At 34.7% G+C, this 21,492-nt stretch overlaps 2 protein-coding genes across 2 annotated transcripts; one reads left to right on the plus strand and one right to left on the minus strand.

Moving 5' to 3' along the window:
• The first annotated feature begins 2,280 nt into the window (after positions 1-2,280).
• On the plus strand, positions 2,281-10,824 carry LOC116025515 (peptidyl-prolyl cis-trans isomerase CYP63). Its single transcript, XM_031266755.1, has 14 exons — positions 2,281-2,451; positions 3,026-3,118; positions 3,275-3,329; positions 3,983-4,071; positions 4,448-4,472; positions 4,583-4,621; positions 4,722-4,839; positions 8,272-8,432; positions 8,557-8,902; positions 9,014-9,111; positions 9,334-9,529; positions 9,631-9,942; positions 10,022-10,102; positions 10,208-10,824. The coding sequence occupies exons 2-14, from the start codon at positions 3,044-3,046 to the stop codon at positions 10,566-10,568; spliced, it is 1,956 nt and encodes a 651-aa protein (XP_031122615.1). The 5' UTR covers positions 2,281-2,451; positions 3,026-3,043; the 3' UTR covers positions 10,569-10,824.
• Positions 10,825-12,790: 1,966 nt separating this feature from the next.
• Positions 12,791-19,553, minus strand: LOC116026167 (beta-carotene isomerase D27, chloroplastic). The gene is made up of 6 exons (XM_031267636.1): positions 19,186-19,553; positions 18,966-19,105; positions 18,571-18,663; positions 17,995-18,056; positions 16,968-17,074; positions 12,791-13,120 (listed from the first exon to the last, which is right to left on the minus strand). Exons 1-6 carry the CDS (start codon positions 19,550-19,552, stop codon positions 12,984-12,986), a joined length of 906 nt encoding a protein of 301 aa, XP_031123496.1. The 5' UTR covers position 19,553; the 3' UTR covers positions 12,791-12,983.
• Between the last annotated feature and the right edge of the window lie 1,939 nt (positions 19,554-21,492).

Below are 21,492 nucleotides of genomic sequence, written 5' to 3' on the forward strand. Positions count from 1 at the left end.
TTCAGTATATGAGCATGTAGTATACCCTGTTTATGTAATTCAATGGTATATGTAAATATAGCATTAAAAAGCATATGATTAGTTTGTATTAGTAATATTTGTCTTAACTACGTATCTAATATAAATGTAACATACATGCTGTCACTTTTCCGAACAACTCCCCAATTCTTAACTCTTGATTAAAAAGTCTAGTTTCATTTTGAAGATTCGACACATTATATTAGGTCTATCCTCTGGACGTAGATTTCTCTTGTCAAGGTACCTACTAATTTGTAGCCACATAGGATTGCAAGTAAATGTGATGAAAAATTTCGGATACCTATCCACTGGCAAATTGTCATGGCATCTTGGTAGTTCTGTATCATATATCTCGCATCACCTGTAAAGCTTTACGGCAATATAAGTCTTCGGCCTTGTGCTGACGGTTCAATATCACCTCTCAACAACGCATCTAATAGCCCCCTCTAAGCTTCACACCTTAGGGCTTTCTGGTTGCACCTAATGTATATAAGCCTTCCTGACTCCACCATTGTGTGGGCATCTACCAGGAATTGTTGAAACAATCTACTTGAATACAGTAATGTTGACAATTTTGCACTCCTCTCATGTATTCGATATGAAAAAAATTCTCTAGGAGTTACCCTGCTTCTTGCACCAAGTTGTGATATTTTATTACCTGAGAACTATATATCTTCCCTATATCATATCCATCCTCACTGTATGGATACAAAATCGGATATTGCAAAGGCAAATATGCAGGGTTCAATTCACTTATTCTTTTAAGTTTACCTGACTTTGTCTCCACCAATATATCACGCTCATCAATATTTGGATCTAGATCCAATATATCACGCTCACCAATATTTGGATCTAGATCATCATTCATCAACTATTACAGCTGCAACTAGCAAATTATAATTTCTAGCATCCTTTAAGGATCATCTTAATATCTGTTGGGGGATTCAAGTTCCTCTCTTGACTAAAATATTGACTTTCTCTTTTGGAATTGGGCCGTGGCAAACTAGCTCCACTCCTTGGTCTTCAAGAACTAAAATGTTCTCTATGGAATTCAAACTTGTGCATTATAACATATATATATGTAAAGGGTCGACGAGTCAAATTGGGTCGGCTTGGTCTATGAACTAAAAGCTAAAATTCAATACTGTAAACAATCATTTTTACATGAACCATGGTCCATACAACTGTGTGGACCATAAATAAAAAATACATTTTTAATATACTACAAGTACATTATTTAAGTACTGAAAGTATATTATTTTATATACACTATCAAATAATGTAAATTTAATAAAAAATAATGTGCTTTTAGTATATATTAAAAATATTTGAGGGAAAATGGCATTCCCCCCCCCCCCCCCATGTTATGTGCTTATAGCACTTTTCCCCCCTGTGTTATTAAAGTGACAGTTTTCCCCCCTGAAATGTTAAATTGACATTGTTACCCTTAAAAATAATTATTTCATTTATTTTCTTATCCAACAAATTATTACTTATAGGTATGGATGATTACGATTTGATTCGAACCTAACCAAACACTGTAGCAATCATACCGAAATAGTATGGGCGGTTCTGGTTACGATTCATAACCGAAAAATAAAATTAAATAATTATTGAACCGTGAACCGGAACTTAACCACAATCATATATAGTAAAAATGATCAACCACTTATTTTGATAAATCGGTACGGTTCGGTTATAATTTCGATTTTAAACCGCCAATCAAAACTTATTTATTTATTTATTTATTTTTATAATTTTATTTCAAATTTAAAAATAGTCTAAATTCAACAATTATTTTATTTTATTTTTTCGATTCTGAATCGTAACCGTAATTGTCTATACTATTTAAGTTCAATTGCTACAGTGTTTGATTAGGTTCGTATCGAACTGTGATCTTCCATACATATTAGTAATAATTGGTTGGAGAATAAAAATAAATGAAATGGTTATTTTTAAGGGCAAAAATGTCAATTTAATATTACAAGGGTGAAAACTATCACTTTTAAAATAACTGAGGGGGAAAAACTGCCACTTTATAACACAGGGAGGAAAAGTGCTATAAGCATATAACATAGGAAAAAAAGTGTCATTTTCCCAATATTTTATATTTATGGTCCACACAATAATTTATCTACCGCAAAACGAGTTAACCCTAGTTCGCTTATTGTAGCAAATGAACCGGATTAGACCGTCGGACTGGTCCAAACCTACTATTTTACTTACAATTTTAATCAGAAAATTACGGCAAAAACCTTAAACCTAGTCCGTAATAGGACAAAGAAAAAGAGTAAAACGAAAGAACGCCTTGTGCTCTCCCTTTCAGTAGTCTTATACAGCAGTCGTGCAGATGGAATCGATGGACGCCAGTCTTTTCTAATTCACTGTAATTGACGAGTTCATTCAGACAGAGTTCCCGTCACTCCGGTTGGGGTACAAATTCGATCTCATTTCTCTACGAATCATTCAGTCGTCTTCTATTCGGTTGGGTCTTTATAAATCTTGATGTGTCCTTCGTGCTTCGAGAATCAAGATCTTAATTTTTCCAGTAAAAGCATGTTTACTGTATTCAATTACTACAAATGACTATGTATTTCAATGCTGGTAAAAGCTTATTTCTTCCACTGATAGTTGGGTGGATTTAGGGTTCAGGGTTTTGGTGTGTGTGTGTGTGTGTGTTTTTTTTTTTTTTTTTTTTCATTCAATTGTACAATTCCAATTTGGTAATGTCTAATGTTTTTCATTGAATTGTTATCTTTTCAATGGACCAATCTGGGCATTCTTGGACATTCCTCTGGACAAATAATTAGTGACTAGCAATTAGGTAGTAGTGTGTATTTCCATGATTTTGTGTTTTTGACTCTTCAGTTTTGGTTTAAAGGTTTAATTTATATAAGTATTTGCCCTAATTTCCACAATGGAATAGTAATGAGTAATTTAGTCATCTCAAGCACAATTGGTTGAGAGATTTTTTATTGTATGTTCTAAAATTGTGTTCATGTTTCAGCTTTTTGAGTGGAAGGTGATGAAGAAGAAGAATCCACTTGTCTTTTTTGATGTGTCATTTGATGGAGGTCCTGTGCAAAGGATTGTTATGGAGGTCACTGCTGATATGAAACCCTTTATATTGATCATTTTATCCTTTCTCTCATTGTTTTTAACCTTGACCCTACTCTTTTCAAGTGCATTTACTTCAAAGTTCAACCCCAAATGTTATACCTAATCTGAGTAAAAGTTCTTTTCTGGGCTTGTGCAGTTATTTGCTGACATTGTTCCTAAGACAGCTGAAAATTTCCGGGCACTTTGCACTGGTATTTTCTCTGGACTTGCACTTATTATTGGTAATAAATTGTAGAAGTCTCAATTATAAAACTGAGCAGGGCCTATAATTTGAGGAGCCATTTTGGGTTTAGAGTGTGTGGGATTGTTGTGGACCAGTCACCAGGTAACTTGTGGAGTTCATTTTACTCCACCGAGGCACCGAGGATATATTATGTTGATGTTGTTTCCAGTGTAGTTCCAACTCACCCTCCATCAGGACAGATGACCTGTTATGCCTCAGGGTCATGGAGGAGATGTAGAGAAACTGAGGAAGTGTAATTCATGATTGAGGCAGTCATGGTTACTATTACCTTAGTTTGATTCTGGTAGAGAAAAGTAAGGCTGTTTTTGTTTACAGTTGAGAATAGAAAGGTTGTTTGGAAGGGTTTGCTTAAAAATCACTCTATTTTGTCATATCATTTGAAATTTACTCTTGTTTCCATTAATGTGCATGGCAAATTGAAAATGCCTCAGAGGAGAAAAATAATTGGGAAGTGCTCTAATCTTAACATTCCTTTTGTCGAGCTTCTATTTACTCTTTCCCATTTCATCTTATTTGCTTTCACTAACACTTATATGGATGGAGTTTTACTTTCTGTTGGTTGATATGATCAATGGTGTGGTTTTATGCTGTGCTTCATAGGTGAGAAAGGTATTGGTATTTCAACTGGGAAACCTCTTCATTACAAGGGATGCATATTTCATCGGATAATCAAAGGATTTATGGCACAAGTATGTTCCAATGCCTTGATGAAGCATTTGTTTAAGAAATGGCTCAATATTATGATTCTTCTCTCTCAATTTATTGCCAAAATTTCAGGAACACTTTGATTAATTAATTCAATTTAAGGCTTAAATTTTGGTATTCAACTTTGGACTTGAATGATGACAAGAATGTAGAAAAGCTTTTATATTAAATCACACTATTGTGATGATGATATATGATGCCACCTTCTCTGGTTGTGACATGTTGAAAGATGATTTGTACCCAATTATTGTCTCCATATGTCTGTTGTGCCTTACAGTTTTCTTAAGAAGGTTTGATTAAAATCTTTCAGTGCGGTGAGATAGTATTGATATTTGTTTTTCTTGCCTCTCTTTTCTGCAGGGTGGTGATTTTTCGAAAGGGAATGGTATGCTTTCCTGACTTCTGGGTCCTGAAGTTCAATTGGTGCAGAAGCTTTGTTCTACTTCCACCTTCATGGACATATATATTAGGCAACATTCTTTTAATGGTTTGCAGGTACTGGTGGAGAAAGTATATATGGAGGAAAATTTGCTGGTAGGGTTTTCTATTTTATTTTATTTTTGTTTTCCTTAGGGATGTGAACATTCTATTTGGTGGTTTTTAATTTTCATATACATTTTTTATTTTCTTCCAGATGAGAACTTCAAACTGGACCACAGTGAGCCTGGTCTTCTCTCTATGGCAAATAGCGGTCCGAGTACAAATGGTTCCCAGTTCTTTATAACATTTAAACGACAACCACATCTTGATGGGTATGTGATGTGTTTAATTTTGATGTCTTATTTTCTCCCAGTTCTCTTAGATGATCATCTTGAACAAAGTTTTTAAATGCGAAAAGCGCAGCAATGCAACCTGATAAATATAAAACATTCTGATTCTAGTTGATATGTAATGTTTTGCAATGCAACTTTAAGACAAAATTGTACAGTTTAGATAAATTAATAATAATGCAAGCATAATTGACTTGTCAATAATTGCACTTCACATGAATGTTGTCATTGTGCACAAGACGGATCCATGCTTTTATCCCGGATCTTGATTTTTTGAATGAGAACTTGACTTCTTACTGAAACAATATATTCAATCCAATTACAGTGGGCACATACTTTCTTAACCCCCCGCACCCCAACCACCCGAAAAAAATGTCATGTGATTTAACACTATCTACTCATTTTGCCCAAATTATTTATATTACAAAAATGACTGATTTTACCAAAATTTTTAGTACGTTGCTAAAAAAAAGACTTATTTTGACTACAAATAATAGTCAAAATGTAAAATAAATTGTTTATGTGATATTGACTTTCGTAATAGTTATAATAATTGTTTTTAAAGCTTGCCCATTACACTCTCTTTGTGTGTTACTTTCTGATCACAAAGTGGGCAAAACATGGAGTAAGGAGATTGAGAGAGGCGGGAGATGTAGCTGCTTGACAAATCAGCCTAGGGTTCAAGGTATATGAGGAACTCCATCTTCCCAAAACAGAAAAAAGATAAGAAAATGAAGCAAAGCGAATGCCAGATCAACTAAGTAGAGTAACATACCTCTTAGAGGATGTGTTATGTTCTTTGGCAAAAACACACGTCACAGGGTGATTGAGATCGTTGGAAGTGAAGGGCGGTTTGCCAATTGAATAGGGGGAGGGAAGAATAGGGAAAATAACTTGGAATTTTAGGAGTTCTGCTTCTCTTTAATTTTGACTTAATTCTCCCTTTCTTATTTAGTCCATAAACCCATATATATAGATGTAGATGGGATGCATAAGCAGTACTCCTAAACTGAAAAGGAAAATAACAAAAACTACGAAACATTTGTAAAGCAAACTTCCAAACCTTTAAACTAGGAAACTACCAAACATTTGTAAAGGAATATAACCAAATTTAAAATAATAATCAGTCAAAGATATTTAGAAATTTGTCCACATCATCAATCCTCTCTAGGACATCATGTTTGTCCTCAAGTTTGAAATCAGGAAATTTGGGAATGGTTTACCTCGGCGCCGTTGGTTCATGCTGTGTCTTCCACTTATTCAACGCTTGTTAACAAAACCAAAATGTTATGTTCTCTGGCAAAAGCATGAAGAGGAGGGTTGCTTGCTTATTTTGTGAGATTGAAAAGGTGGAGGGAAGAGTAGGGAAACTAACTAGGAATTTTTGGGAGTTTTCCTTCTCCTCAATTTTGACTTAATTCCCTTTCTATTTATCCTATAAATTCCATTTATATAGATGTGATACATAAGTAGTACTCCTAAACTAAAAAGGAAAATAAATTCCATAACTACTTGTTGGGTATTATACCTGGGATTACAATGATAATGTAATAGAGATTAATGGGAACTAATAGGTATTATGAGATGGTGGGCTTGAGGGCATAAGATTACAAAGGTGGTCTAGCAAGTTACCAGGGGAAGAAAGGGGTTATGCTCGTCCAAAGTAGTAGAAATTCCCCCTCTAGGCTTTCTCAAGGCCTATTTATACGGGTGGTATGGGTTAGCCTGATTTCTTGCCCCACTGTACCCTTTGAGTCTATGCCCCTCCTGTGCCACCTCCTTCTAAGCATCATCCTTTGGTTGACTGAGGGAGCTGTCTCAAACATGGGCCTCGTGGCTTGCCCTGAGAAGGGATGTTGGGTCTACCTTCATGAATCTAACTTGTGCCCAAAGTTCATCTGCCCTAAGCTAGGCCGAGGTCTAGCAAACGCTACACCCAATAGGCCCACTCGTTGGACCCTCTTCGATCCTAGTTGTGCCTCCCTCGTGGGCCTCAAGTGCGGGCCCGTCCACCTTATCCCCAACATTACCGAACATTTGTAAAGGAAAGTACCAAATGTTGGTAAGGGAAACTACTAAACATCTCTGAAGGAAACAGCTTGAAATCCAAAATAATAATCAATTGAAGATATCTGGAAATTTGTCCACATCAAGATGATCAATTCTCACTGGAAGCTATTGAGTTGTTGGAAAATTGCCAAAAGCTATGGAGTCATTGACTGAATGACTAATCGTTGGAAGCTATGGAGTTGGTAAGCACTAGATCAAGATTTGAGAAAGTTTTGGAGGTTGGGTTGGCACTCTTAGGAGTAATTCTCACCTCGAAGACTAAGCTGACTTAGTTCTTGTATAAAAATACGATTTTTCTTCTACTTTCACCTTGATTGCTTCAATTTAAAGCAATTGATTTCCCTCGCTTTTATATATGTGGTCAATTCAATGAATCAATGCAGTAGACCGCCGATCGCTTCATTGCTTAAGTGATGAAGTGATTGCTGTTGACAATTGTCATCTTGACTGTTAGTACTGCTTATGAATGTAGATGGTATTTAAACTTGTGCCATGACTTAACCTATTATTATTGTTGTTGTTAGAGTTAATTTCACTTTTGGTCCCTCAACTTTTTCAAATGACTAAATTGCTCCAAAATGTCTAAAATGTCATTATGTAGTCACATAGAGAAAGGCAAAGGTTGGTGAAATGTCGAAAAAGCGAGGACATTTGAATTGGTTCATTTGAAAAAGTTGAGACTAAATTTGGTTAAATTTAATGGTGAAGCCACTATGTGTATTAGAGGACTTAATTATTAAACTAGCATGTGTATTATGATTAAATATTACTATATTAGAGGACTTGTTGTAAAAACTTATTAGTTTATTTTTACATTTAGTTAATTTATTTATGAATGTTAATTTATCAGATGTTTTTTTTTTTTTAATTTATTAGTTAGTATCAAATTTATTTATGATTTTACAGACATATACATGTTTTGCAACTTGGTAAATTGATGTATGTTATTAGATTAATTGATTAAATGGTTGTTAGATGAATTGATGAATGTTCTCAACATAATACTTATATTGATGAGTTCACTTGATGATTGATGAATAGTTAAATAAGTTGCTAAAATGGAGTAATGCCAAATCATTTACGAGAGGAATGTTACTAATATTCTAAATAAATTTTATGATTTAATTATGAAAAATTAATTCAAAACAAAATTTACTTTTGAAGAACTGTTTAGCCCAGTTGTCTTGATGTTTCTAATGTGCATCTTCGCCCTCACTCAACATTTTTTCTGGCTCCACCCCTGGACTTAAATTGATAGTCAAAGACTAAAAATGAAAAATGCTATTTTATAGTTGAGGGAAAAGAGTATTATTAATTTATTTTATTTTTCTTGTTCATGTGTAGGAAGCATGTTGTTTTTGGAAAGGTTGTGAAAGGAATGGATATCCTAAAGAAAATGGAACAGGTGGGATCGGCTGATGGAAAACCGTCTGAGCTTGTGAAAATTGTTGATTGTGGTGAAACCTCAGACAGTAAGACTAATGGCAAAACTGGAGATGATAAAGGTATTATTGGGTTTGATACCCAATTTAGTCTTAAGCTTCTATGTGAACTGCATTATCCTATTGCTGCATTTATATGGTTTATCTCTTATACATTTGTCTTTGGTACCTGACTACTGATATCCAGCTAAAAAGAAAAAGTCTGTGAGAGAGCTTTCTTCTGACGATGGATCTGATAGTCCTGCAAAAGATAAACCCAAGAGGTCTGCCAGAGATGTAAAGAAGAGGAGAAAAAGATACTCTTCATCTGATTCCTACAGCTCTGACACAGATTCCGACACCTCTTCAGACACTGATTCCTGTTCAGACTCTTCTGAATCAGAGTCTTCAAGTTCTTCTAGTTATGGAAGGCACAAGAAAAGGAGGAGGTTAACAAAAAAAGGGAGGAATCTTCATGCAAAGAAAGGGAGGAATGGAAGGAGTGGAAGGAGAAAGAATCTCCGTCATAAAAGATTGAAGCGCAAGACAAAACGGTATCACAATTTTCTTCACTAAAAGAAACACTATTCTGCTTTTCATTTGCAACTGGTCCATTTCACAGTATTATCTAATATTGGCCTTTTGAAACTTCACATTTTGACCAGGAGTTCTGAGAGTTCCAGCAGTGACAGTCTGAGTACCAGTGCCAGTGATAGCAGTTCAGATGATGAAAATGCCCGTGGGCGTGGATCTGCGCATAAAGGCAAGTCTTGAAATATGCTCTCAACATTAGAACCACAAAGGGATTTGTTAGTTTGGTGTCCCATTGTTGCATCCCTTTGCCAAAAAATATGGAACTCCTTGACCACTTCTTTTTTCCTCCCTTCACTTGTGACTTGGGGTAAAGGAGTGCGCTGACATTTGAATTGGATTGCACGGCTTTTGTATTGAAGCTTCTAGAATTTTGTGTGTTAATTTCACTCAGATTTGGATAAGTCACAAAATCTTGGAAAAGCTGGGAGAAAGCTGCAAAAGGAGAAGCAAAGCGAGGGAAATTTGACAGGAGAGGGTGAATTTTCTAAGAAGGATGATAAACTTGTGAATAATGGTCATGGCAGAGACTTAAGCAGTGATAAACCTGTCCCAGGGAGTCATTATTCTGATAATTTGAACAAGTCCAGGTTTGCTTTGTGAAGCTTTGTTTATGATTGCATTATTGTGTGTGGATTTCTACGCCTGTTTTGTTTCCACTAAAGTGTATAATCTTGTTTCATATATGCAGGAGTGCTTCACCAAGTCCTGAGGGTAGGCCAAGATCAAGACGACGCAGTCCAAGCGTGAGTCCTAAGGGAAGCCCTAGGCTGCAGCAGGATGGTGGAAGCCCTAAAACATCTGGCCAAGCAAGAGAGAGGTCTAAAAGTCCTGCTGAACGGCCTGCGCATAAATCTCCAGATGGAAATTCCAAACGTATTAGGAAAGGGCGCGGCTTTACTAAAGAATATTCCTTTGCAAGACGCTATCGCACCCCATCTCCAGAACGCCAACCTTATAGGCCCTATTATGGTGGAAGGAACATTCAAAGAAATCGTGATCGGTAAGTGAAGGATGTTCAATGAATATTTCGTCTGACCTGAAGGCTGCCATGAGTTACATAAAAGGTTTTGTTCTTTTAGGTATTCAAGCTACAGAAACTATTCTGATCGCTCTCCACCAAGACGCTATAGAGGTTCTCCAAAAGGGAGGAGTCCACCTAGGTTTCTCTCTCTCTCTCTCTCTCTCTCTCTCTCTCTCATGAGTGCATGTAGTTATGTTTTATCAGATTAATTAAGACTAAACATTTGCTCTATTGTCTGTACTAGATACCGATACAGGGGTAGAAGTAGGAGTGTATCTCGCAGCCCTAATGGTTCCCCCTCAAGTAAAAAGCACAACAGGACCCCTTCACGCAGCCGTAGCCCTGTGGATAGGCGGCCGGCAATTAGTGATAAGTTGAAGTCTCGGCTTGGGCCTCGAGTGGATAGCCAGAAACCATCAAGTCGAGGAAGGTCAAATTCGAGCTCACGAAGCCGTGGTGCATCTCATTCTAGTTCGCCTGAAACTGCTCCCAGGAAGCATGCAAGGAAAGCATCACATAGTTCGAGATCCAGATCCAGCTCCCCAGTTGGTAAGAGGGGTTTGGTTTCCTACCAGGACATAAGTCCTGGAAATGGGACAGAGTAGTTGGCAAGGTTATGCTCACAACAAGTACTGAATCATTATGTCAGGATACAGTTATATTGGTTTTGGCCGTTTATTTCTTTAACATGATGACTGACTTTGTTTTAGGTTTTTTGTTTATCTCCCCTATGAATGTTATTTCATGTGTAAGGGGCTTTGCTTACATTTTGAAGAAGTTTGCTTTTATTAATGCAATGAGAACCTTCCTTAATGGATGTTATTAGGTTTAGTATTGTATTAATATAGTATGAATTTAACATGTGTAAGGAGATTTAAACTCAAGTTAGCGAAATTTCATTTAGAGCATCCACATTTGTGGATTATTGGAAGATTTTCAGATTAAAAAAAAAAAATCAAAGATGAGTTTTTAATTAGTGTAGGAAGGAGTTTTTTTTTTTATTTTTTATTTTTTATTTTTTATTTTTTATTTTTAATCCCGGCAAGTAATGTATCTTTGTGGGGCCCGCTACTTATGCATTAAACATGGAAAAACAAGGCAGGTGTATCCCTATTTGGCGCGTAAATCTTGTTTGTTATTATTATTATTATTATTATTATTATTATACTATCTGAATTCTTGACACGCTGATAGGTTTTTTTTTTAATTATTAATTTGTTTCTTCCCTCCTGATCTTTCCTACATGAACACCAAAAAATTAAAAGTGATAAGGATGCTCTTAGTAAATTAATCCAATAATAGAGGTGGCATCCTTGTGGCCGTTGTGGGTATCTAGTACTAGTACTTTCACTCGAGCCGTTGAGTTATTGTAATTTAACTCATTCACAATTAGGGGTTTCAATATGAACTAGGGTGTCTCACCACAATTTGTAATTTAGTCTCTTTACTTAAAGAGCTGTTGAGTTATTGTAATTTAGCCCATTCACAATTAGAGGTGTCTATATGAGCTAGGGTGTCTCACCACAAGTTGTAATTTTGTGGTCTGTGGGTTAAAATTTTTCAACCCTAGCTTGCCTCATGTGGACCGCGCGAGAAAAATAAATATATTTATTATATAGTATTTTGCGAAGGAGGTCCCTCCCAGTAAAACATGATAATTAATCATAGCCTATGGGTTGGCATGTAGCCTGCGCGAGTTAATTAACCTGCATAGCCTGCCAACCCGTGTGGGTTAAGTCCACGAGACCTGCAGTTTTGATGGCTCGTCCCACCGTGGGGTGGTTTAGGATGAACGTGTAAGTTTCAGCCCACTTTGACACCCTTATTCACAATATTTATAAAGTTGGGATGTGGAGGTTCCAGAACGAGAAATTTTACTTTTTGCACTCGAGTAAATAGAAATTGAGATGGAATATACATTCAATTCCCAGCACTCACAAATTGCAATATAATATGGTTTGTGAGGTGTCAATTATATATATTCTTAGATTGCACTGCTATTTTCATCATTATTTTGCAATCATTCATTTGTTGAATGAGAAGGATGGAAGATTCGGAGAAGTGTACGTCTGGTTAAAATTATTAGGCTGATTATTCTGCTGTTGAAAAGAAAAGACACCATAAGAGATGAGTTCATGAAATTGGCAGACACACTTGAACCACTCTTGCTGCCCTTCAACCCTACACACATCTTTGCTTTACCCAACTCATTGGCTTCACCATTTAATTGTAAGTTGAGCAAAAAAAGCTAGTCATCTTAATCTTAAATTCATCAAAGACTTTAATATTCCATTTGTAGGCCATTAATATAATTGATCGATTTTGTCGCATACTACCATGGTTGTAGTAGGCGCTAGGTGTTAGTCGGGCTGTAGAGCAGATTAGCGCCTAAGTTGTCTAAGCGGTGCCTAGGCGGGGACCTATAAAAACAAAAAATTAATTCATGTGTATGGGCGTATGTCATATATATATATATCTTACTTCTCTTACTTATATAAATAAATAAATTTAAATATATATATAAATCTAATAATAAAATTAACAAGGCCGACTCGCTCGGATTAACTCGGCCAAATTCGGCCCAATCGCCGCCAACTCGGCCCAGTCGGCCGAGTTAGGCGCTAGGCGGCCGGGCACCTAGGCGAACGCTTAGGGAGCAATTCGCCTCGGTTTAAGAGCGCCTAGCGCCTAGGCGGGTACCCAAGCGACCTAGGCGAGGATTTTTGCAACAGTGCATACTACTGACCACGTGTTTTTACAATTCCTTTTAAACCCTAAATTTGAATCATCTGTAGTGACTGCCCGTCACCTAAAAAGAATTGAATCATTTAAGTAAAAACAACATAATAATAATTGTGGTAGTATATATATATGGAGTGCGTTTTGTGTACAGAATCTATCTAAAGAATAGTTCACTTTTACATTAGTCTCACCAAAATTTTAATAATAGTAATAAACTAAGAATCATCCATCAATCTGTGAGTGAGCTGATGAAGATATGATGTTCCATATTGTGAAAGTTATTGGGTGATGCAATTCTTGTGGTGCTTTTTCTTTGAGTTACATAATTTGTAGCATGGCTGCATCATTGCTGGATCATGAGATGTTGAGGGAGGATCCTGCCCAAATATCATCTCACAGCTCATATTTTCAAAATCTGCAAAACAACTCAAGGCCATTAATTAATATATATACACCCTGTTCGGGGAAGGGTTTGATGCCACTGAACTATAAGGTCCTTGGCACTGTTTGATTTGGTTAAAAATTCAATATAAGTGTTTGATTATTTAATTTTTTGTGACAACTTATTGTTCCAAAATGCTAAAATTCAAAAAGTTGCTCAAAGTAACTCTTTCGATAAGATTTTTAACAAAGCCATTTTGCATGTAATCAGCTATCAACTAACAACTAATTTACCAACATCTTTCTACAATCAATTAATGCTATTAACTATTCAAACCCACTAACCTAATCAGCTAACAACTAACCATTATTCATAAATTTTTCTAGAAGAAGGCAAGGAGAATATATAGGGGAGTAGCTTATATATATATATATATATATATATATATATATATATATATATAAATAAGAAAATTTTTTAATGTCAGGGTCAGAGTTACAATGATAAATAGATTATCACAAATGATATTTACTTTTACTTTTAATTTCACTCGCAATAAGTTGAATTTGACCCATCCAATATGTATGTTAGCGGATATAGTTGTCAGCTAATTGGTTAATGTGTTTGACTAGTTGATAGCATTAATTGATTGTAGAAAAAATGTTTAGTAAATTAGCATGTAAACTAGCTGTTAGCTAATAGATGTTTACATGCAAAATGACTTTCTTAAAAAATTGATCGAAAAATCTGCTTTGAGCAAGTTTTTGAATTTTAGTATTTTGGAGCAATAAACTGTTACAGAAAAGTTAATTTTTTAATATAAAAATACTAATTAATCAAACACTAATATTGATTGTTTAACAAAAGTTAAACAACTAATAGTGGTCAAATAAGTCAAAATTGACTGATAAGTTAACTATGTTACCAAATTTGACGTTTATTTTATTTTATTGTATTTCCTTTTTGTTTTTCCCTTTGTCCTACATTTCAACCTTGCTATCATGATTCTTATACGCAGCTTAATTTCTCCTTAATTCTGGTGGGGCTTCCCCTCCATTGAACTGATACACAAGGCATCCAAATTCTAGTGCACCCACTGTTTTTATTACTCAAGTATATATGATTCTTTCCAAGGAACAACAGTAGAATTATAATCTTTTATTTGTTTGTTTGTTTGTTTGTCTAGGTTCCTACACCAAGAATGCAGTCTAACTATTAGTTTAGACTTTTAGTTAAGAAAAAATACATTATATAAATTGATATTAGAGTTAAATCCATGCAAAGGTCATTGGTGACATGTAAATCGTTGTCTAACATCACACACACAGACATAGACACACACACACACATATGCGTGAATGTTAAGGTGCGTGAATGTTAAAGTTTAAGGTGCGTGATTTTTCCTTCTTAAGGTGCGTTGTTTTCCTTCTTAAGGTGCGTGATATGTATGCTTAAGATGCGTAAGTTATTGAAACTTAAGGTGCATCATTTTAAAGCCTTAGGTGCGTGGTTTGTGTTCTTAAGGTACGTGACTTGTGTACTTAAGGTGCGTGGTTTGTGTACTTAAGGTGTGCAGTGTATTCTCAACTGAAGGTGCACAATTAAAAACTGTAGATGCGTGGTTTATGTTTTTAGCTTAAGGGTGCGTGGTTTGTTTACTTAAGGTGGGTGCGTGATTTGTGTAATTAAGGTGTGCCGTTTTAATGCTTAAGGTGAGTACCACTCAACCGCACGAGAAGATATATCTGCACCGGAACCCTTCCCTATATACATATATGAGAAAAACTAATCAATCTTGTTTTCCTCGCCGGCAAATGATCACAAGGAAGTAAACCAGGGCCTAGGTTACCTATAGTTGACCGGCTCAAACCTAGGAGTTTAAGGTTCAAACCTACGACCTCTCGGCTGTAGGTGAATCACTCTTACCACCTGGGCTGGGGTTACCCCCAAAAACTAATCAATCTTAGTTATCCATTTGGTAAGATCTAACAGTTGTAGAGCAAAGAGGGAAAAATGCAAATACATTTTGATAAATAATTCAAACTTTTAAGATGTACTTTGTAACACTATAAAAGTGCATTTGCACCCAGTGTGAAAGCGCAATGCATTTAGAGTTCACCTTTTAGGGTTTATGGCCGGTTTAGTTTAGAATTTTTTTTTATTTTATTTTAGTTTTGCTTAGGGATTCACTTTTTTACTATTTAGGGTTTAGTTATTTTTTTTTATTTTTTATTTTGGTTTTAGAGTTTATCCGTAGGCAAAATCTCCTATGAGACCGTCTCATGTACGGAAGAGAATATGTGATACGTGTCGATTTTTTCATAAGTATTGAACTTTCCATCATAAATATTACAATTTTTATTATAAGTAACTCTTCAACCTCTAATAATATAACATTTTGATTTAAAAGTATTACATCTTTCATACAAAAATATTAAAATTTTCCTCATAAATATTACACTTTCTCGCATAAGTAACAATCACTCAAATGATCCATGATTATAGTATTACAATTTTTCTCATAAGTAATTTCTTTAACTCCTAAATATTACACTTTAATTTAAAAGTATTACACTTTCTCTTATAAGTAACAAAAAATTTATTTCTAATTAGTATTACATTTCCATCTTGACCCCGACCCGTCTCACAGGAGACTCATCCTTATTAATTAGGAATGCACTCTTTATATGGGCACACTCGATCGTGTGAAAACATGCGCCAATGAGAAAACTAAGAACTAATTAATAAAGCAATCAATTTGAGAAGATCTAATGGCTCTAAAGGAAAGAAAAGAAAAAAAAAATGTGGTGACATTTTTGTACGTATAATTTTAGACACTATTGAATATATTTTAGCAAAATTACAAAGTGCATCCATTGATAAATCTTTAAAACTAAACTAGAAAACTAAATCTTAAGCTAAACCATTAAATACTAAACCCAACAGTAAAAAGATAAATCCCTAAACCAAAGAAAAAAAAAATTCATACATTCTAAAAGGTGAACCTTGTAGTGCACTTTCGCATAGGATATGATGCACTTTAAAAGTATCGTCGGGTGCATTTTATAATATTGATGGGTGTATTTTATAATATTGCTAGATTCACTCAAAAGGTAAACCATAAATAGTAAACTCTAAAAAGTAAAAAGTGAACTTCTAAACCAAACTAAAAAACAAAAGCTAAATCTTAATCCCAAAAAAAAAAAAAACTAAACCATAAACTATAAAAGTTGAACTCTCTCACTAGACTTTCACATATCACGAGATCGATGCACTCTTTAGTGGTGCTAATTGCGTGCACTTAAAATTAGAGCTATTTATCAAAATGTTACTAATTTGTTTCTTTTTCTCACCTTATTTTAAAGCCATTAGATCTTCCTAGATAGACAATTATGATTGATTCCCAATTTTCTCCTTAGTACAAGTTCTAGCTTTTTTGATTGCTATCATATATAGCGTGTCATGAGAAATAGTAGCCCCATAAGAGTGTGTGTATGTATTAATCTCATTTGTCCATCGATTAAGGGTTGGATATTAAGAAGAAATGTAGTATCATTTCAATAATTACGACATTGCACATTCTCACGTGGATACTAAGCTAGTTCTTATGCGATCCTAATTATTTTATGATTTGTAATGAGAAGGAACGATTTTTATTTCTATGAAATAAAAGTAAAATATTACATGGACTCTTAAGTTCTACTCTATACTTTTAATCTTCATTCAAAATTGTGATGTTAGATATTTTTTTAGAGTTTACAGGATGAAGATAACTTATTATCTCTTGTTACATTAAGGAGTAAAAATGGTAAGTAGAGGTTGAGATTCGATGTAGTGGAAATTAAAATAAAAAAAGGCGCAGAGAGTACAGTGTACTTACTAGGGACCATATTGACAGGCATTCCCATAGAATTCTTGATGAATGTTTGAGATGGCATCTTGCATAGGTTGGTACACATTCCAACGCAATTGGTCTCCTCTAAGAACCTAATTCAAATATATAATAATAATAATAATAATAATAATAATAATAATAATAATAATAAGAGAAAATTGTATTTTTCGTTTCTTTATAATAAAATATTAAAGACAAAAAGTGAACATGAAAAATTAATTTAGGGGTGAAAAGTGTAGAGGTGTGCAATTTACCGAAATTTTTCGGTTAACCGACCGAACCGAAAAATTTCGGTTAACCATTAACCGAACCGAAAAATTCGGTTCGGTTAATGGTTAAAGGAATCTTGAAAGTTCGGTTAACGGTTAATTCGGTTCGAAAGGTCGGTTAACCGAATTAACCGAACGGTTAACCGAATTTATATATATATATAGATAAATAATTAAATATAAATACTAAATACTAATTAGATTGAAGATTTGAAGTTATGGATGTTTGAATATTTGAAGTTATGGATGATTTGTATTTTATTTTAATTGAATTTATTATTTTAGGTGTTATTTTTAGAATTTTATATTGTATGTTTAAAAAGTTCGGTTAATCGGTTAACCGACCGATTAACCGAAAAAAATTTCGGTTCGGTTAATTCGGTAACACATACTTTGGTTCGGTTAACGGTTAAAGGTTTTAAAATTTCGGTTAACTCGGTTCGGTTAACCGAATGTACACCCCTAGAAAAGTGAGCAAGATTGATAATAAGAGACAAATTTTACAATTACTCTATATCTTTACTCTATATCTTAGAGATGAAAAATGTAATTTTTAATAATAAATAAAAATAATAATAATAATAATAATAATAATAATAATAATAATTATTATTATTATTATTATTAAAAATTAAAGGGCTAGATATGTAATGGTGCAGGATAGAGAGAAATGATTACCAGAATAATAATAAATAAAACAGGAAATCCAGAGCCGCTAGTATTATAATAAGAAGAAAACAAACCTGCATTTCTCTATGTGGACGACGTTCTTCTCTCTTCTTCCATTAAATTCTGCCTCCTTCACCTAATTTCATATTCATAATTGAGTAGTGAACATGAACGAGTTTTTTTAATTTTTCTTGACTGAAATCATTATTATAACGTGTCAACGACATAAATTTCGTCTTTTGACCGTAATTAGTAAAGGATCACAATGAAATAAATTAAAATTGTTCATAGCTGATCGAGTTAAGCTATAAAAGTAAATAGACCACTCATCAAAAATGAAATTTGTAACTTTATAATTATCAAGTCAACAATTTGACCAATTTAATTGGAATTATTGACTTTTTTGAATACTACTGACTCTAATATAATGCAGTATATATTCATAATTACTTTCTCAATCTATAACCCACAACCTCCCATATAAGGGAGCATCTTGGTGTTACAGAACCACGAATCTTTGAAAACAGTTATTTATGATTTGGGAGAAGATATAGTTATTTAAGGTTTGGTTGGTTGGAGGAGTATGTATGCTATGATGTGGGTGTGGAATAGTAGTATGTATGCATGTATAATATTAACAAATAGCGCACCTGGCAGGGACCTACTAGCCAAGCAAAGAAAATTGTGGTGAAGGCGGCACAATATTCTCTGGCAAATCTTGATTGTGGAAGTACCATACTCATCTGCACTCCCATCCATTATTAACATATACAAAATCATTATATATATATATATATATGTCCGAGAATCTACATTAACATGTGAACTTAAAAAGCAATCTGGACCCTTTATCTAAATGAATGGACGGTGTGTGTCATATATAATACAATACACACACCTTGTGCAGTTAACTTTTTCCGTGCATCATGTTATGAGCCATTGGATGATGCAATCTTAAGGCTGTGCACAAGTTCTTATGTTCACACAATAGGGTAGGTTCTCACCTGAACATAAAACTATATATACAACAACAACATCAACTTACAAGCATAAGAATGGGGTTTGGTATGGCTTTGTGAAGAGCTTGGATCATAAGGCTCTGCTGTTGGGTTGAGTCGAAGTTATGAAAAACTGCTCTTGTTACTTCCACCAACCCATCATACCCACTCTTGCTACTTCTAACTCCTGCAATAATAATAATAATTTCAATTCAAATTAAAATTTGCCCAAATTTAAATAAACAGATGAGAGAGCTGAGGGATTACCTGTTACAGCTTTTACGCACTGGGACAGATGGTTGATGGCCAGCCGATCAAACCAGGTATCATGGTAAACATTCTTGGAACACCACGACGACGACAACGTTGTTTTAGTATTACTATTATTGTCTGCTGGCTTTGTTACTACAGCGCGAACCAATGGCAGATGGCGTTTGGTTGTGGTCCTGTGATGATGATGAACAATAATTCTTGGCGTTTCCAAGTGTTGAACAAGCTTTGCATCCATGGATATATCGGAGATCAGAGGTGAGAGATTGATAATTGAGCAAAAGAAGAGGTGATGTATAGTATAGTATGTAGATTTACTTTGCAGATCGATAGTATCTATACACAATAAGGGACAAAACAGCATATTGGGGACGGCTTCTCTTGTGATACCATTATATATTATATTGGTTTTGGAATGCTAGGCCGGGAATGTATATATAGTAGCTTTGTTTACATCATCTCATCTATTTCATCTTGTTTGTATTATATATGTCAATGGCTCCATAATTTTTTTTTTTTTAAAATGTCAAATAGGACACTGATTTTATTATTATTTTGGGCTTGTTTGGTTATCAGCGGTTAGCGTTTAGCGGTTATCAAATAGCGGATTGTATTAGCGTGTTTGACCAGCGGAATGTATTAACGGTTTGTAAAAAGATGTTTGGTAAAATTGGTGGTTTAGATTAGCGGTTAACATGTAAAATGACCAAAATGATATACATATATTTAATAATTTATTAATAATAACAATTTTTTAAATAAAAAAAAAAAAAAAAAAAGGGGAGCCGCGCCCCTAAACCCCCACTTATCCCACATCGATGGGATAAGTGGGGAATGGAGCCTTGAGGCTCCTATAAAAGGAGCCATAGGAGCCTCAAGGCTCCAGATTTTTGTTCATTGTGGCAGGCTCCGTGAATTGGAGCCTGTTTTTAGTTTATTAATTTTTTTTTATTTTTTTTATTTATGTTAAGGGTGTTTTGGGGAAAGAAAATTCTTTCCCCAAAACGCTGTTGCAACACGTTGCTATTAACAGTGTGTTGCAACTTGGCAGTTTGGAGCAAACCGCTGCTCGCCAATAACCAAACAATAATTTCAGCAAGAAAATGGCGGATCCGCCATTAACTAAACAAGTTCTTTGTGTAATTGAGTCATTAAACTTAAAAAAAAGTGTACAATTAAATCATTAAACATGTAAAATATGTGCAATTGAGACATTTTTCTCGGTAAAATTGATCATATAATAACTTACCCAGTTTGTATTGATAATCGTCATTTTCTCTTTCATACTTGCTTGATTAGATGAATGTTGGGCGATGACCGAGTTAAACCCCTACTCGATTCGAGATGTGGCGAGGGATGTGGTTAAATGTTTAATGTCCACCTACTTATCACCAATTGATTTTAAGTAAGATATAATAACAAGATAGCCAAATAACTTTGTGGTTAGGCGTGCTTGATTTACAGTAATCACAAGATGGGTGCTTGATTTACAGCAGTCACAGGATAGGTGACTCACTGGGAAGTAATCATAGTGCAGTGCTAAGATCCAACAATTGGTATCAGAGCTGAGGTCACGGGTTCGAATCGATGGCAATGCGAAAGACGGGCTAAGTCCAGTCCCGGGAGGGGATGGTGGGCGTGAAGACTAAGGACCGAGTCAGGCATGCTGCACAACAGGTTGTGGCAGGTGCGGGTTGACCGAGTTTAGCCCATGCTCGATTCGAGACGTGACGTTGTGGCTTATCATAGAGGGATGTGGTTAAATAGTTAATGTCCACTTACTTATCACCAATTGATTTTAAGTAGGATATGATGACAACCAGATCTAATAATGAAATTGAAATGTTTTCAACTTAGTTTGGCATTAAAAGAAATTGCACATATTTTGTTTGTTTGATGATTCAATTGCATACTTTAAGTTCAATTATCAAATTGCACAAAAACATAGGTTCAGTGACAAATAGTCATTATAGCTAGGGATGGGAATAGGCCAGGCCCCTTCATAGGGGCCTACGGCCTGGCCTACTTAGGGCCTAGCCTATTTAGTAAAAAGGCCAGGCCTAGGCCTAATTAGAAGCCTATTTAGTTAAATAGGCCTAGGCCTATATTTAAAAGCTTAGCCTACAAGCCCGCAGGCCTAGCCTATATATATATATATATATATATATATATATATATATATATATATATATATATATATATATATATATTTTAATGTAATATAAGCCTACGAGTAATTGATTGCAGGATTTATAGATTTTTTAGTAATACTAGTAATTAGTAAACAATGTATTATTGAATTTT

Source organism: Ipomoea triloba, chromosome 7, assembly GCF_003576645.1.
Source record: "Ipomoea triloba cultivar NCNSP0323 chromosome 7, ASM357664v1".
Taxonomy (NCBI): domain Eukaryota; kingdom Viridiplantae; phylum Streptophyta; class Magnoliopsida; order Solanales; family Convolvulaceae; genus Ipomoea; species Ipomoea triloba.

Bases quoted from the DNA above. Each gene is read 5' to 3' on its own strand.
- LOC116025515 (XM_031266755.1), top strand. From the start codon at position 3,044: ATGAAGAAGAAGAATCCACTTGTCTTTTTTGATGTGTCATTTGATGGA. The intron at 4,473-4,582 runs GTATGCTTTCCT...AATGGTTTGCAG, and splicing joins TGATTTTTCGAAAGGGAATG to GTACTGGTGGAGAAAGTATA. The intron at 8,903-9,013 runs GTATCACAATTT...CATTTTGACCAG, and splicing joins TTGAAGCGCAAGACAAAACG to GAGTTCTGAGAGTTCCAGCA.
- LOC116026167 (XM_031267636.1), bottom strand. From the start codon at position 19,552: ATGCTGTTTTGTCCCTTATTGTGTATAGATACTATCGATCTGCAAAGT. The intron at 17,075-17,994 runs GTTTGTTTTCTT...TATTTGAATTAG, and splicing joins GTCCACATAGAGAAATGCAG to GTTCTTAGAGGAGACCAATT. The intron at 13,121-16,967 runs GTAAGTACACTG...GTTGTTTTGCAG, and splicing joins GCCTGTCAATATGGTCCCTA to ATTTTGAAAATATGAGCTGT.